The 15175-nt window shown below is 44.6% G+C and overlaps 2 protein-coding genes across 3 annotated transcripts; one reads left to right on the plus strand and one right to left on the minus strand.

Moving 5' to 3' along the window:
- Nucleotides 1-188: 188 nt before the first annotated feature.
- NDUFA3 (NADH:ubiquinone oxidoreductase subunit A3) lies at nt 189-7927 on the plus strand. The gene is made up of 5 exons (XM_053259939.1): nt 189-204; nt 1348-1490; nt 3322-3396; nt 5610-5687; nt 7716-7927. The coding sequence occupies exons 2-5, from the start codon at nt 1475-1477 to the stop codon at nt 7805-7807; spliced, it is 261 nt and encodes an 86-aa protein (XP_053115914.1). The 5' UTR covers nt 189-204; nt 1348-1474; the 3' UTR covers nt 7808-7927.
- A 599-nt stretch (nt 7928-8526) lies between these two features.
- Nucleotides 8527-15152, minus strand: TFPT (TCF3 fusion partner). 2 transcript variants are annotated; one of them, XM_053259936.1, is made up of 6 exons: nt 14923-15152; nt 13433-13674; nt 12516-12586; nt 12000-12069; nt 11080-11316; nt 8527-9839 (listed from the first exon to the last, which is right to left on the minus strand). In XM_053259936.1, exons 2-6 carry the CDS (start codon nt 13655-13657, stop codon nt 9705-9707), a joined length of 738 nt encoding a protein of 245 aa, XP_053115911.1. In that variant the 5' UTR covers nt 13658-13674; nt 14923-15152; the 3' UTR covers nt 8527-9704. The 2 variants fall into 2 exon arrangements, with proteins under 2 accessions (XP_053115911.1, XP_053115912.1); XM_053259937.1 differs by lacking the exon at nt 14923-15152 and adding an exon at nt 14772-14895.
- Nucleotides 15153-15175: the final 23 nt, after the last annotated feature.

The raw sequence follows: 15175 nt of genomic DNA on the forward strand, positions 1-15175 counted from the left end.
CAGTTCTTAAGCATAGCTACATGTTATTGCTCTTGTATGGAGTTGCTGCATTTTGGGGTGGCCTTCACATGAGGGCTGTTATGTGTAGATATCACTCCCATTTTACAGACGTGAAAACTGAAGTGAGAACAAGTGAGGTATCACTGGAGATCCCAAGATGTAGCGGGTGGCTTTTAAGCAGACCTGTACTCCACCAGATTTCAGGTCTGCTTTTAGAGTTTATTATTTATTTATGTATTTAGCATATTTCTATACCGCCCAAAACACGTCTCTCAGATGCTGCTAATCCCCTGCTTGAATTCTGCAGAGATATTTGATATACATCGGAGAATATTTTTATCCCAGACTGGTAGTTTGGAAAGGGAACCAAACATGTAATCATGCAGTTAGAGGAAAAGAAGAACTTCCTTTTCTTACGCCCCAAAAGTCCCTAATGACTCAAAGGAAGCAACTGTTGGTGTGTGAGCAGGGATAATGTCCCTTTGGGCTTGGGTGGAGAGATGGAAAGATGACTCTTGAGAAAGTTGGCGAGGTCCATTGGTTAACTGCAGAGGTTAGTTTTTTTAAAAGAGGAGTGCCCACAGTTGAAGGTCTGCCTAAAAATCACATACTCTGAACCGGAAGTCTTGTTTCTCCCTAATACTTAGGAGTGTGGTGATTGTTATGCAGTGGTGAGAGAGGGAAATGCACTCTGCACGTGGTCTGGGCTACTCTTTCCTGCTGATACTTCATATCTGTCGGGACATTCAAAATAATTATTGTAGCTCAACCCTTTCTGTGACTCATTTTAGCTCTCTCTGGCTAAATCATCAATCAAATGCCCATTGTTTCTAGTCAGGGTAAACTCTGGATTCAAATCACAGACTTAAGACCAACTAGATATATGGATGGCCGTTGCCGGTGTAAACAAGCCCCGATGGCCCAGTCTCCTAAACAAAGCTCCTTCTAGGGGGGAAAAATGATTGGCATCGGAGAAGGTGGGGTTGTATTTAATCCTTCTCGCGTTATTTGTGCGCACGTGTGAATGTGTAATATTGATGCAAAGCAGAGGGGGGAACCCCTTTGGAACAGCACGTACATCCTAACCAATGCTCTTTCTTCCCATTCAAATGCGTTTGTCGCGTATGTATGATAAAGCCTTGAGATTCGAAAAATACACCCCCCCACTCCAAACCTTGATTTAAGCGTTTTTATGATAAACGGATCGACTTCTGTGTTGATTAGATTGCAAAATTGCTGAAGATAACAGGTTATAAAACCCCGCAAACAGCAAAATGGGGATATTTATTAATAACAATAACAACAACAACAATAATTATTATTATATTATATTTTATTTTATTAAAGGAGAAACAGAAAAAAGATTTCAGCTTGGAAAGGAAAAAAAAAGACTTTGCAAAGTAGCAATCGAAGACCTAGGCTACAAAACTACAGTTCCCACAATGCTTTGTGTTTCCTCTGACCTGACTGCAAGATGGCCGTGTTCAGCAGTAAGTGCGGTAACAGCTTCTGCGGGTTTGTTTGGTGGGGGGAGAAGGTCAGACTCTTTTTGCCTGTGTTAGGGCACATTAGGGTTTCCCCCCTTGTTGGGGGTGTCCAGGGGGTGCAGTGGGGGGGATTTGTTTCTGGAAGGCTGAGAAGATAGGCAAGGACCTTATGAGCGTTAGAAGATGACCTTGAGCAGGTCAGAGGAGAGATGATGTTGGAATGTGGCTGGCATTGGGTATTTGTCAACCACGTGCATGGGCGTAGTTTAGAGCTGGAGTTTTTATTCCCTTAATCTAAGAGCTCAGTTCGTTCGCACCAGATCCCGTCCCCTGCCATTTGCAGAACCCTTCTACCACCCTGTGAATTGGTATATTGTACGCACATTTATCTTGCTTCTCTCAACAACCCTCGGACAGTCACTGTTGTCTTTATTCATTTTTAAATGTTTCCATCCTGCTTTTGTATTAATAATGCTCATAGTAGCTGTTGTAGGTCAGGGATTTTCCCTCGTTCGTCCCTTGGTTGGGTAATTTACACCAGGCACCTACAACATAGCTTAAGGTATTTTTTTAAAAAAGTTGTAAAGATATCAAACCAGTAGTTCAGCAACAAATATTGAAAGCAACAGCAGTATGCAGATTTGACAAACACTGGTGAGAATAAAAAGAATAAAATGATCTTCACCAGATATCTAAATGACAGCAATGTAAAGCATCAAGCAAACATCTCTGGGAAGTTGTCTCGGAGGCTTGATGCTTTTGCAGAAAATTCCTCTCGGCCACATTTCTAACCTTGGAAAGGGAGGGCACCCAGAAGGAGTCTGCATTTCTGTCCATAGGCAGAAGATAACATCCTATGTGTACTTATCTGGCCTGGCAGTAAGTCTCATTGCATACAGTGAGCTTATCTGAGTGTGAATGTGTATAGGATTTAAGTTAATACTATACAACTTTTAGGTCTATTTTACAGTTAAGAAAAGTGAGGCTGTGAGCAAATTATGATTTGTTCAAGGTTGCTCAATTTAGTTATGGCTGATCATGGACACTTGAGGGGCTTGGTTCCCTGCACCATGAGTTGAAAAAGCCTCGAAGGCCATCTAGTTGGTTCTCTCTAGATTTATTTACACACAGTAAAAATTCCAGGCTGCTTTTCTACCCATGAAGGCCTAGAAAGTGACCTATGTCTTCAGTCAGTATAGATCAACCAACACCACAGTGTATCACCCATAGAGAGAAGATGTCTTCAAAGCAGGTTTCTCCAGATGATGCCATGCAGGTGAGCTGTGCTGTCTTCGTGAAGAAAAGGCAAAAATAAAATTCATCAGACCAGAGCTTCTGAAACTTCCCTTTCCCAAAAGAGATCCCTGATGTAGGAATCCAGAATCCTGATCATCTTCCTTTTCTAACTGATTAGGCCGTAGTGTAGGGGGTTTCAACTTTTAAAAATGAGTGTGTGTTTGTTAATATAATACACACACACACACACAACTTAGTTATGATTACAGTAACTGGCTTAAATCCAGACTGTTACTCATGAGTACTCCTATTGACATTAATTGGGCAAATAAACTTGTCCTACTCATTTGAATAGCACTGCCCTTTAGTAACTTAATCTGGCCAGTAAATGTAACAGCCTAATCCTCTGATCGGGAGACAACGGAGCTGCATGAGCCGGGGAGGCCAGAGGGTTCTACGTATCCCTTACAAGCCTTTAAAGTATCGCCCAGGGGTTTAGACGTGCCCCTGGTTGGGACTACTGACTTAGTCCATTGCCATAGAACCAGTTGAAGGCAGTTCTGTTAACTGTGCATGGGACTTTTTGCTCATCTTACAGAGATTGGAACAGTGCTAAAAACCACGTGGGGAAATGAACCTGTTATCGTCGCCTCACTTGTCATTGGTGTTGTGGGTAAGTTTGTGTAATTTTTCCAAGTTGCCTGGGAGTACTTATTGCAGTTTTTCTTAGCCTGCCTGCCTTTTTCTCTCCAATTTCATCTAAAACAAACAGAATTATTGACATGCTCAAAATTGACACTCTCAATAATTTACATAATATATATTGATTTTAGTCAGGGGGAAAAGAAATCTTCCAAGGATATTTCTCTTTAAGCTGCAAACAGTTCGTTAAAATTAGATCAGATCGCTATAAACTCCTCTATGCCATTCTGTTGGGAAAAGACCAGTTCAAATGCCAACAGAAAACGTGTATCAGTTATCCAGAGTTGGAGATCAGGAGTGGGTCTGTCCTTGTAGTATAATAATCCTTTCAGCAACTCTCCGTGCTCGAAGGACCTGTAATTCCTGATATAGGGATAGATTGTATATACTAGGAGTATATCAGGGTTGTGCAAGTTGATAAAGTTGGGCTGGGATGTCGGAAATCCTGGCCCCACCACGAGGAGGTAGCAGAATGCGGGGCAGTTGGCCCTTGTAGTGTGGTGGTGGCGGCGGCTTTTTAATTACTGTCCCAGCTCTGTTAAGGGGATGGCTGGGTGGCTGAAGAGATTCTTGGGAGCATCTGGGGGCGGACGGGAGTGATGCAGGGCAGCCTGGAAAAGCGCACGGGGCAGCTGGAGGAAGTGTGGGATGGCTGGGTACTGTAGTTCTGCTCAGAGTGTAAGCTTTTCATGCAAAAAAGGATTCAAGTCATGTCTATTACCTGACTCTTCAAATATGCATTGCAGCCTTAAAAACATATGAAAGGTTGCTTGAAAGGCCCTTTTTCAGTTACGCCAAATACGGCGGTTAGCCCCTTATCTGTCCCCTCCAGATTTGGCCACTGTGATCCATGCAATAGTCACTTCTAGGTTAGATTATTGCAGCTCACTTTATGTGGGGTTGCCATTGTGCCTAACTCGGAGATTGCAACTGGTGCAGAATGCAGCGGCCAAGGTCCTTACTAAGGCGCCTTGGCGAGCACATGTGACACCTTTGCTCGTTCAACTTCACTGGTTGCCGGTTGAGTCCCGGGTTAGGTTTAACATATTAACTTTAACATTTAAAGCCCTACACGATATGGGCCCTCCAGGACCGCCTTGTTCGATATGTCCCTCGCCAGGTCCTGAGATCAGCCACAAGTAATACCTTGGTGATTCCGGGCTCTAGGGATATTAAACTGCAATCAACAAGAGCCAGGGCCTTCTCAGTGGTGGCCCTGGCTCTATGGAACGGTCTCCCAGATAATATCAGAGCTCTCCATGATTTGTTGGCTTTCCATAAGGCATGCAAGACGGAAATGTTCCGTCGGGTGTTCTGTCGCTGAGATAGCTGGTCGTAGAGCGATCTGCTAATCCATGGTTATTATGTCATGTAATGAGTACTGTATGGGGTTGTGGTTATGATGTTATGTATGATGTATTTTATAGAACTGTGTTGCTTTGTATGTTATTGCTTGTAAGCTGCCCTGAGTCCTATGGGAGTAGGGCGACATATAAATCTAACTAAATAAATCTAACTAACTAAATAAATAAAAACCTAACGTCTGCCAAGATTTCAGTGGCGTCAAGTAATAACTTTCAAGCTGTACCCAAAGCAATACCGAGAACTGCAACTTTGTATTCCATCCCCAAATGGAAGGCAAAATAAATGTCCAGTGATAGGTAATTGCAGCTTATGAACCGAGAATCTGGGTGGATCACCTTGCTGTAAAAATGCATTAAATAATATGTGGGCCGGAAATAAGATGCAGGTATAAGAATTATTGCAGGCCCCTTAAAATATGAATAAGCCTGCAGTGTTCCCTCTAACAGGGATTCCCAGATGTTGTTGACTACAATTCCCAGAATCCCCAAGCAGAGGCTATTGCAGCTGGGGACCTGGGAGTTGTAGTCAACAGCATCTGGGAATCCCTGTTAGAGGGAACACTGCTTGGATCCTGTCTTTCTTTATTCCTGGAACTCAAACTGATGTGTTTGGGGTTCCCAGGTTGTCTCTCATCCATGCCAAGACCTGCTTTGCTTCAGCAGGGTTCTGCATCGAGTGCCTTCAGTCCACACCCAAAGACTTTACTGTATCCCCCCCGCCTTGCTATCTGCTGTAGAGGACCCACCCTCCTATTACCTACAAGAATGCAATATAATTTATTTCTGACCAATGTCTTTGTGTTCTCTCTCCCACTTTTAGCCATTGTATTACCCTGGGTCAGTCCCTTGACAAAATACAGTGGAATGATCAATCGAGCGACACCATACGTGTATCCAGGTATTACCGCTGCATTTACAATGTCCAGTTCTTGAGATGTATCTAACTTTTAGAGGTGAAGGGACCAGAGAAGCGAGTGAATTTTTTGCTTCTCTCGTGTGGATCATATTGGACAGATACTCTTTCCGCTGCTCAAAGTGGATTGCACATGGGTATCTGATGGACTTCATGGGCCTGTAGCTCAGTGCTAGAGCCTCTGCTTGCAGAATGGCTCAGGTTCAATCCCTGGCCTCTCCAGGTGGGGCTGATCCTGCCTGAAACCTTGGAGAAGCTGTTGCCAGGCAGTGTAGACAATACTGAGCTAGATGGACCAATGGTCCGACTCAGTATAAAGCAACTTCCTTTAGGGAACAGAGTTGGTCTTGTGGTAGCAAGCATGAATTGTTCCCTTTACTGTGCAGGGTCTGCCCTGATTTGCATTTAAATGGGAGACTATATGTGGTGCAGTGGGGAAATGTTTGACTAACAAGCAGAAGGTTGCCGGTTTGAATCCCTGCTGGTACTATATTGGGCAGCAGTGATATAGGAAGATGCTGAAAGGCATCACCTCATACTGTGCGGGAGGAGGCAATGGTATACCCCTCCTGTATTCTACCAAAAGAAAACCACAGGGCTCTACCAAAAGAAAACCACAGGGCCAGGGGTCTAAATTGATTTGACAGCACACTTTACCTTTACATGTGAGCACTGTAAGATATTCCCCTTGGGATGGGGCTACTCTGGGAAGAGAGAGCTAGTCTTGTGGTAGCAAGCATGACTTGTCCCCATAGCTAAGCAGGGTCTGCCCTGGTTGCATCTGAATGGGAGACTTGATGTGTGAGCACTGCAAGATATTCCCCTCAGGGGATGAAGTCGCTCTGGGAAGAGCAGAAGGTTTCAAGTTCCCTCCCTGGCTTCTCCAAGATAGGGCTGAGAGAGATTCCTGCCTGCAACCTTGGAGAAGCCGCTGCCAGTCTGTGAAGACAATACTGAGCTAGATAGACCAATGGTCTGACTCAGTATATGGCAGTTTCCTATGTTCCTATTCCCTCCCTGGCATCTCCAAGATAAGGTTGAGAGGGACTCCTGCCTACAACCTTGGAGAAGCCGCTGCCAGTCTGTGAAGACAATACTGAGCTAGATGGCCCAATGGTCTAACTCAGTAGAAGGCAGCTTCCTATCTTCTTATTTTGGTCAGGGGTCTCAAACTGTGGCCCTCTGGCAGTTTTTGAATTACAGCTTCTATCATCCCCCATCACAGTCTGAAGTAGCCAGGGATGATGGGAGTTGTAGGCCATCTACAGGAGGGCCACAATTTGAGTTTCCTGGACTAAGTCAAATAGAGTTTTCTCTGTCCTCAGGCAGGGGTTCTTGACCTTGGGTTATCGGGCCCTGAGGTGGAGAACACCTGTTCTAGGACTACTTAACATTAAGCAGCCACTGGGTCCAAATGGCATACCCTGGTAAGGTCTTGAAGAGCTCAAAGGTGAAATGCTTGATCTTCTAACAAATTAAGCATCTTGAGACTAAAATTGTCCTCCTTACTGGAGAATTGGAAGGTAGCCAGTGTAACACCAATTTTGAAAAAGGGATCTGTGATGCCTATGACAAAATGGAGCCTCCCTCTTCAGAGACAGTCTCTCTCTTGAATGTGGCTTTCCTTAATGAGTGGCAGTCTCTTTGTGGGCGGAGAGCCATTTGCACAGGAGGCAGAAACCGAACAGGTGCAGTTTTCCCATCACTGCTTCTTTATATTGGAAAAAAGGTAATCTCTTAGCATTCCTGCCTGTCACACACTTCCTAAAGGCCCGCCATTTTTATCAGGAAGGAAAAGGGCAACAGTTGCTGTACACGCTTTCAGAACAAATGTAGGGATGTGCAACTTGGGAAGCAGCTCATTCAGTTGTCTTGCCTTGTAGTTTTGCTTTTTCTCACATAGGACCAAGTGTGTGTGTGTTCTTCCCTACCAGAAGTGTTGAACTGTGTCAGAAGTGCAGCTGGACACCTGCACAGAGATATGATCAGAATTTCCACCCTTTCTGTTTGCAGTGCCGGTTCGGGATGATGGCAATATGCCAGATATTCCCTCCCACCCTTGCGACAAGGAAGGCCCAAGCCTTGAGTGGCTGAAGAACTTTTGAGGTGTGTCCTTGTGAAGAAGTCCAGAGAGCTACCCCTCAAATGGACAAGACGGCCCACCTGGCGCTACCTGATGTACATGTGTAATGTTTCCAGAATGTAATAAATTTGCTGTTAACTTATGACCTTTGTCATAGCAAGCCTCTCCAGACAGTTTTGTTTCCCCAGATATTGCTAGTGGTGTGTTGATTGCAAATCTAGCCAGGTTTAGGTGTCACGGTTTCCTCCTTTGAAGAACATGCCGAGAGGGGTTAAATGAGATCTCAAGTAATTCCTGGTATCCTTGCAGAATTGCAGTATAATGGGTTCTTTGAGGGAAGCAGTGACCATGTACCTTTGCAGATTCTTTAACACAGATCAGTAGAAACAAACAAAGTGGTGGGAGGAGAGAGGATGGAAGCTGCTGTAATGCATCGTTCTCAAACATCAACCTATTTCTGCAACTTGTTCTTTTGATGCACACCACAAGAGGGCAGAATAAAGCTCTGTTTTGTTCTGTATATGTAACCAGGTAAATAATAACATTCCTCCTTTAGGGGCATAAGTATTTTGCAGGGCTTTTCCTTTTAAATGCTAAAAAAAGAAGAATTCTAGTCCTTATGGGGAGAGGCTTGGAAATGTCCGCCATTGATTGGCGAAAGGAGGGGAAAAAAGGCTTGAGTGCCTTCCTTCCCGAGAGTGGAAGAGTCATAATAATTCTCAAAATAAATGCTTACAGTACTTGGTTGACATAGTTTATATAGGGTGAAGCACTCAACTTTTGTTGGTACAGAATCAATTTTTGTTCTAGTACAGGATACGAACAGCTTGTCCATCATACTGCATCTCATGGTGTCCTTGGTCAGAAACTTATAAAAGTCTTCGGAGGAGCTTGTTCCTTTTCTTAGCAACCATAGAGAGACACTCTTCACCTGCAGAGAATCTTATCGCACTAAGCAGTAACCGCTTCAATTTCCAATCACTTTCTTAAATCGTGCGTGGGAGACAGTGCTCCCTCTTGCAACATGTCTGCCCCTTCCAGAAACTATTATACATCCTAGTCCCGACAGGGTAAGCACTTCTACATCTTATGGGTGGCTTAATTTTGACGATTCCCCTTACCCTCCCTAGACACTGAAAGACTTGCAAATGCTAACCCCTGAACATCCATTTCCACCCTACTTCCATTATTGAGCTTTTAAACCCCTGAAATGCAATCCCTTTGTATCTCTACTACATACCGGCTTGAACATTATTACACATTGAGGAGAGTCTCAATCAGTGAGACTCGCCCTAAGGGGTTAGCCCACTCCCCCCACAGAGGATCGCCAGGCAGCCCTGGGCGGCCAAATTGGCCGCCCACACGACTGCCAGCTCCATCACCGAGCCAGTGGGGGCTGCGTGGCTCTGGAAGTTCCGGGACATCCTGGAGAGACCCCTGAGCCGGGGGTCTACTCATGTGTCACCGTGTGCTGCAACAATGCATGAGCAAAACACTGAGGTTAATGGAGTACTTGCTCCGTTAACCTTGGCTACGGGGAGGGGGAATTAGTGAGGTTTGCTGCCGGGAGCTGCGGGGCTCCCATTGCAGCACACAATCACCAAAAAGCGGGCTAGGCTCCCTTAGCCCACTTTTTGGTGCTCTCGCGAATCGCCTCATTGACTTCCAAGTGCTGGCATTTCAGTTTGCAAGACTTCCCTTCAGCAGCTCAGTCTCTGTTCAGAGCAGACCATGTGCCCCTTAAACAGCTTCATGCTGTGCTTCTTACTGCCTCTTAAAACTGAACTGGTCCATCTTACAGCCTCAAAGGCAGCACTAGGCAACTTTCCGTAGACAGCCCAATGGCTTCCTCTTGGGTTAACTGATATACATATATATACAGTCTCCTCTGGAGGTCAGGTGAGTAGTCACTTGGAGGGTCAGTCAAAATCGGAACAGGCCCCAGGGCTAGAAAACTTGGGATAATGGAGTAACTTATCATGGGGGCTGGACTGTTGCCAGGTGGGTGTGAGAACATCATCTTGCTCACACTGGAAATCCTCTTCCGTCTTTATCTGCAACCACAAATACCAAACACAGTTATTAGAAGTGTATCAAGCTAAGGAGAAGGCTCTGTGCATTGTGTATCAATTCTTGAACTCTGCAGTTAGAATAAACGGTAAGACTTTTATATTTGCAGGTGTTTGCTTAATTATGTCAGCTATGGCCATTTCTTAAAACTGGTGCATATGCTAGTAACCTCCAGGCTTGACCACTGTAATGCACTCTATATGGGGCTGCCTTTGTATGTAGTTCGGAAATTATAATTGGTACAGAATGTGGCAGCCAGACTGGTCTCTGGGACAACCTGAAGGGACCATATAACATCGATTTTAAAAGAACTGCACTGGCTACCAATAGGTTTCCAAACAAAATACAAAGTGCTGTTATTACCTATAAAGCTCTTAATGGCTTGGGCCCAGGGTACTTAAGAGAGTGCCTTCTTTGTCATGAACCCTGTCACGTTTTAAGATAATCTGGAGAGGTCCTGTTACGGTTGCTACCAGCTCATTTGGTGGCGACTCAGGACTGGGCCTTCTCTGTCAGGCTTAACTAACATTAATTTCAAACTGTTTAATTGTTTTAATCCCATGAAATTGTTTTAACTTTTTTGTTCTGTAAAATGTTTTGTTTTTTACTGTTTTATTTGTTATGTTTTAAATTGTGTATACTGCCAAGAGATACACACATCAGGCGATATATAAATTTAAATAAAATAATGGGGGGTGGGGGAGACAAAAGCAGATTGTTCTGATGAAGGGAATGATGGAAGGAGAGATCTTCAGACCTTGTTTGCTTGTCAACCAAAACGATTAGAAACTTGATTTTAAAATAAAAGCCAGGCCAGGATTGTGAATTGGTTAGAGATCAGCTTTTGTATAGCTGATGTCTGGAGAGGAGAGCTGGTCTTGTGGTAGCAAGCATGTGTCTGCCCTGGTTGCATATGAATGGGAGACTTGATGTGTGACCACTGTAAGATATTCCCCTCAGGGGATGGAGCCGCTCTGGGAAGAGCAGAAGGTTCCAAGTTCCCTCCCTAGCAGCATCTCCAAGATAGGGCTGAGAGAGACCACTGCCTGCAACCTAGGTGAAGCCGCTGCCAGTCTGTGAAGACAATACTGAGCTAGATAGACCTATGGTCTTACTCAGTATATGGCAGCTTCCTATGTCCCTATACACAATCCTGCCCCGAGCTTAGGGCTACATGGTCATTCAGCACTCTCAAACTATGAAAGCCCTTGTGTCTGCCAATACCTGTGTAGGAAACTCTTCCATGGAAAGCAACGTTTGGGCGGCTTGCCGCAGCTTCACTTCCTTTTCCTCTCGCACGTGGCGCCGCCGTTTCTTGCTGGTGGGCCCTTCAGTAGGTGACAGGCTCTCCGGTTCTTGGGCAGGCAAGGTGCCTGCAAGGCGCCTGGGGGTATCCTTCTCAGGGGGCTCATTCTCTGTGTTGCCAGGCGTCGGGGCATCCATGCTGTGGTTCCCTTCGTCCTAGGAAGAGAACAGATTCTGGTCCAGCTCCACTCAGAACACTGGAGACAATGCAAGGGGAGCGGCTGCCTTTCATTTCCTAGTCCACCTTGCATCTGGTTTCGCCAGATGCAGATCAGCCCCTCTTTAGGCAGCCCTGCTTTCCGGGTCGCTGGCCACGAAACATGTCAAGCTTGTGCTGGAAGCGAGATGCGAGGAGCACTCATGAAGCGCTTTGGGGGCCCCATGGGAGGACATGAAGCAGAATTGGGAAGGCCCTAAAGGTGGAATAGCTTAGCTAAAGCAGGACAGATGAGCTTCAAGAGCTAGCTGTGGGGTCTGCTACTGTGTCCAGAGGGATTTGGTGCAGGAGCTCATGTACAGGGCCACCAACTTCCATCACTTATGCTTGGAGGTATTTTCAGTATTGTGTCCTCATAACATTCTCTTTACATAAGGAGGTTAATGGCAGGTAAAGGCATTTCAAAACAACTCAACAAAAGGCATGCTAAAATATATATTTAGTACACTGCAAGGGAAACAACTAGGTCATCACCCAGGTTCCTTCCACCTGCAGCTCTTTCCCTCACCTCACTGTCTGGTTTTACTCAGTTTGCCCAAGTCTCTGCCTGCTCTTGGCCCACAGCCCTCCTCCAGCCACCTTAGAACTTGGCCTCTTCCGCTTCAGACCAGACCTTTCTTACCTCCAGCACTATGTCAAGGTGGCCTTGTCTATAATCGTCACCATAGGAATCCAGCACCCTCATGAGAAATCTGAAGGGGAGGGAAACTCCATCAGAAAGACAGCATCGGGAAGTGAAGTTGACACTGACTGTTTTTCATAACTGCTTTCTTATATAATATGTAATTGGCTGATGGACTGCACTGCCACAATGTGTGTTGGCCACTGGCTTGGATAGCTTTAATGGGGAACGAGACATTTTTATGGGGGAGAAGTCAATCAACCGGTATGGGGCCTTTGTTAGGTAAACAGAGCTTAAAGGTCAGAGGCACTATGCCTCTAAATACCTGCAGTTGGGGGGTTAACAACAGGTAAGGGTAAGGATGATCGCTTTCACACCTTGCTTTGTTGGTTTCTAAGAAGCATCTCGTTGGATATTGGACAAGACCGACCTTTGGTCTGATACAGCACTAGTCTTAGGTTCTCCCACTGATTGCAGAGGGAGGTCTACAGATCTTGACTTCTTTTTCAGACTCACCTTCTTTCTTGTTTGAGGCGCAGAGTTATTCTCTGGACCTGATGCAGCCGATTTAGCATCCTCTCATTCACCTGTAATTGTCAGTAAAGTTAGACAGAGGCACATAAACCATGTCACTCCCTATGCCACTGTTGTATTCTCACCGGCCTATTCAATGGTCCCCTATTCCAAGTGCCCACTTAATCTTCAAATGGCACAGTTCATTGTCCCTTTGCCCGAAGTCCACAATCCCTTTCCATACCTATTTCCTTCCAGCAGTGTTCTAGGTGCTAAATTCGGACAAAAATACAACACTGTTCGACAAATGCAACAACTATTCAAAAGCAATGGTACAACAAAAATTAACTGTCTGCAAGTATGTATTCTGGAGATAATGTTTTTCCTACATGCATTTTAGTTGCATAACTCAGGATATTTAGGCTCAAAGGTCCAGAAGCCCACTGATTCACAAATACTTTGGTATAGCACATGTCTGGCATGCAGATGGTCCCAGATTCAATCCCTGGCTTTTGCAGTCAAATGATCTCAGGTAACAAGGTTGGGAACCAGTCTGTTTGAGACCCTGGGAGTCACTTCCAGTCAGAGTAGATAAAACTAGGCTAGATGTACAAAGGCAGGTTCATGTCTCCATAGGACTTCACCTGAAGCCAATAGAGCACCGTCTGCCACTGAAGAAGTATATTACTGTATTTACCTGAACAGAAATTTGAATTTAATAAGCCCCCACTTAAAAAACAGGTTAAATACCTGTATTTACCTGAAAGGAAGAAGACTCTAAATTTAAGATGACCCCTGATTCTAACATCAAAGAACAGGGGGAAAAAATCTAAATTTTAAATATAAAAGTATTTATTCAGGTAAATATGGTAATTGCCCCAGCTGATGTGTTACAATTGCCCGATCCACCAGACCCGCACCTGTTCTAACTCCTTGCAGCGCCGAGCAAGTGCTTGGCACTTGCGCCGTGTCATCTCCTGCTGCCGCAACGCCCCCTCCTCTTCCTCCTCCTCCGGCAGCCCCCCGTCAACAAACTCCACTTCTGTCTCCAGTTCACTCTCAAGGATATTGCCACCAAAAAGAGGGGGCAGTGCCAGCTCTGAGCCAGGAGGCACAGAGAATTCTTCAAAGCCCACGCCTGCCATGGTCTTGTTCTGGAGATCTAAAGGAAAAGCAAGTGACATAGTGATTCATGTGAATGGTCGCCCATTATTTTCCCCTCATCAAATCCAAAAGGTTAGTGGTAGCATGTGGGTTGATTCAAAGCGCCTCACATTCTTCTATACATCCTTATACTTCCTAACATTTAATAGAAAAAATAGGTACATTCACAAGGGAAAGAGATTTGTGTTACAGTAGAGACCAGCAAGTAGTTCAGTCACTTCTATAGCTCAAGGAGAGGATATACCCGATTCATTTTTTGAATTGTCGACACTAATCCCCCCCGCCCGCAAATCCCTGTGGGTGGGTGTACATGCTTATATAAAGATATTTGTATATAGTACACCTGCATCCTAATAACACAAGCTTCCACAAATTTAGAGCATGCTAGCAAAGTTTATTTTATTTTATTTTTGAAATAAGTGTATTAAGCCAGTAAATATTGAGAACCAGTTTCTAAAAAAAAAATAGTATGGTACTACCCACATAGGTATCTGAAAATGAGGGTCACTTGCAGGCACAAATTCAGCATATATCAATAACAGTTTGTCCCAGTTATCAAAAGAAATTGATGGATGGATGAACTGAGTATATATATATATGAATAACATAACATACAATGGGGAAGTAGTGCAATACTAATACTGACAGTATTAAACCAAGTTCAGTTGGAGTATGTATATTGCTTTGGGTTACTCTCCATGATTTATTTGCTTATGAAGACGTTTTTCCCTTCACAACCTGTACAGCCTGGAACAGGCTGCAACTGTGTTCCCTCTAACAGAGATTCTCAGATGGGACTACAACTCCCATAATCCCCAGCCAAAGGGCATTGCAGCTGGGGATGCTGCGAGTTTAGTGAACAACTGCTGGGAATCTCTGTTAGAGGGAACACTGGTTGCAATAGAAAAACCACAAACTAAAACTTCAAATTTAAAAAAAGGTGAATAGTTTTGTTTTAGGCTGCACTTCTATGCTGCTTACTTGGAAATAAGCCTCATTGAACTCAGTGAAGATTACTTCAGAGTAAACATACTCAAGAGTTGCACTGTTAATTTCTCCATCTCATTCTAAAAAAACAACAAAAGCCAACCGTACTAGGAAATGCTGGTGAAAGGGGCTCTGTCGAGTCTCCAAGGGAAGAGGGCTCCGCATCTAAAAAAAAACACGCTACCCCAAGAAGGATGATAGGCTTGATTTGCCAGGTTTTCTACCAATGGCTTCTTTCTCTAGCACACACCAGACTCACCTTACTCCCTTCTTTTCTTCTTGCCTCCTGAATGAATACAAAGAGACAAAATTCGTCGCTTGTCGATGACGTAAGCAACCCGACATCAACAGTATTAACGATTAAGAGCCAGTGTAGCCCAATGCTTTGGAGCATGCTCAGATGCATAGTGTACCACTCGTTGATGATTATGAGAAAGTGGTGCTACAGATGACAGTGTCGCGCGATCTAATGATGTAAATAAGGAGAACAACGGAGATTCCAGGCAGTGGAG

This window comes from Hemicordylus capensis, chromosome 6 (genome assembly GCF_027244095.1).
Source record: "Hemicordylus capensis ecotype Gifberg chromosome 6, rHemCap1.1.pri, whole genome shotgun sequence".
Lineage (NCBI taxonomy): Eukaryota > Metazoa > Chordata > Lepidosauria > Squamata > Cordylidae > Hemicordylus > Hemicordylus capensis.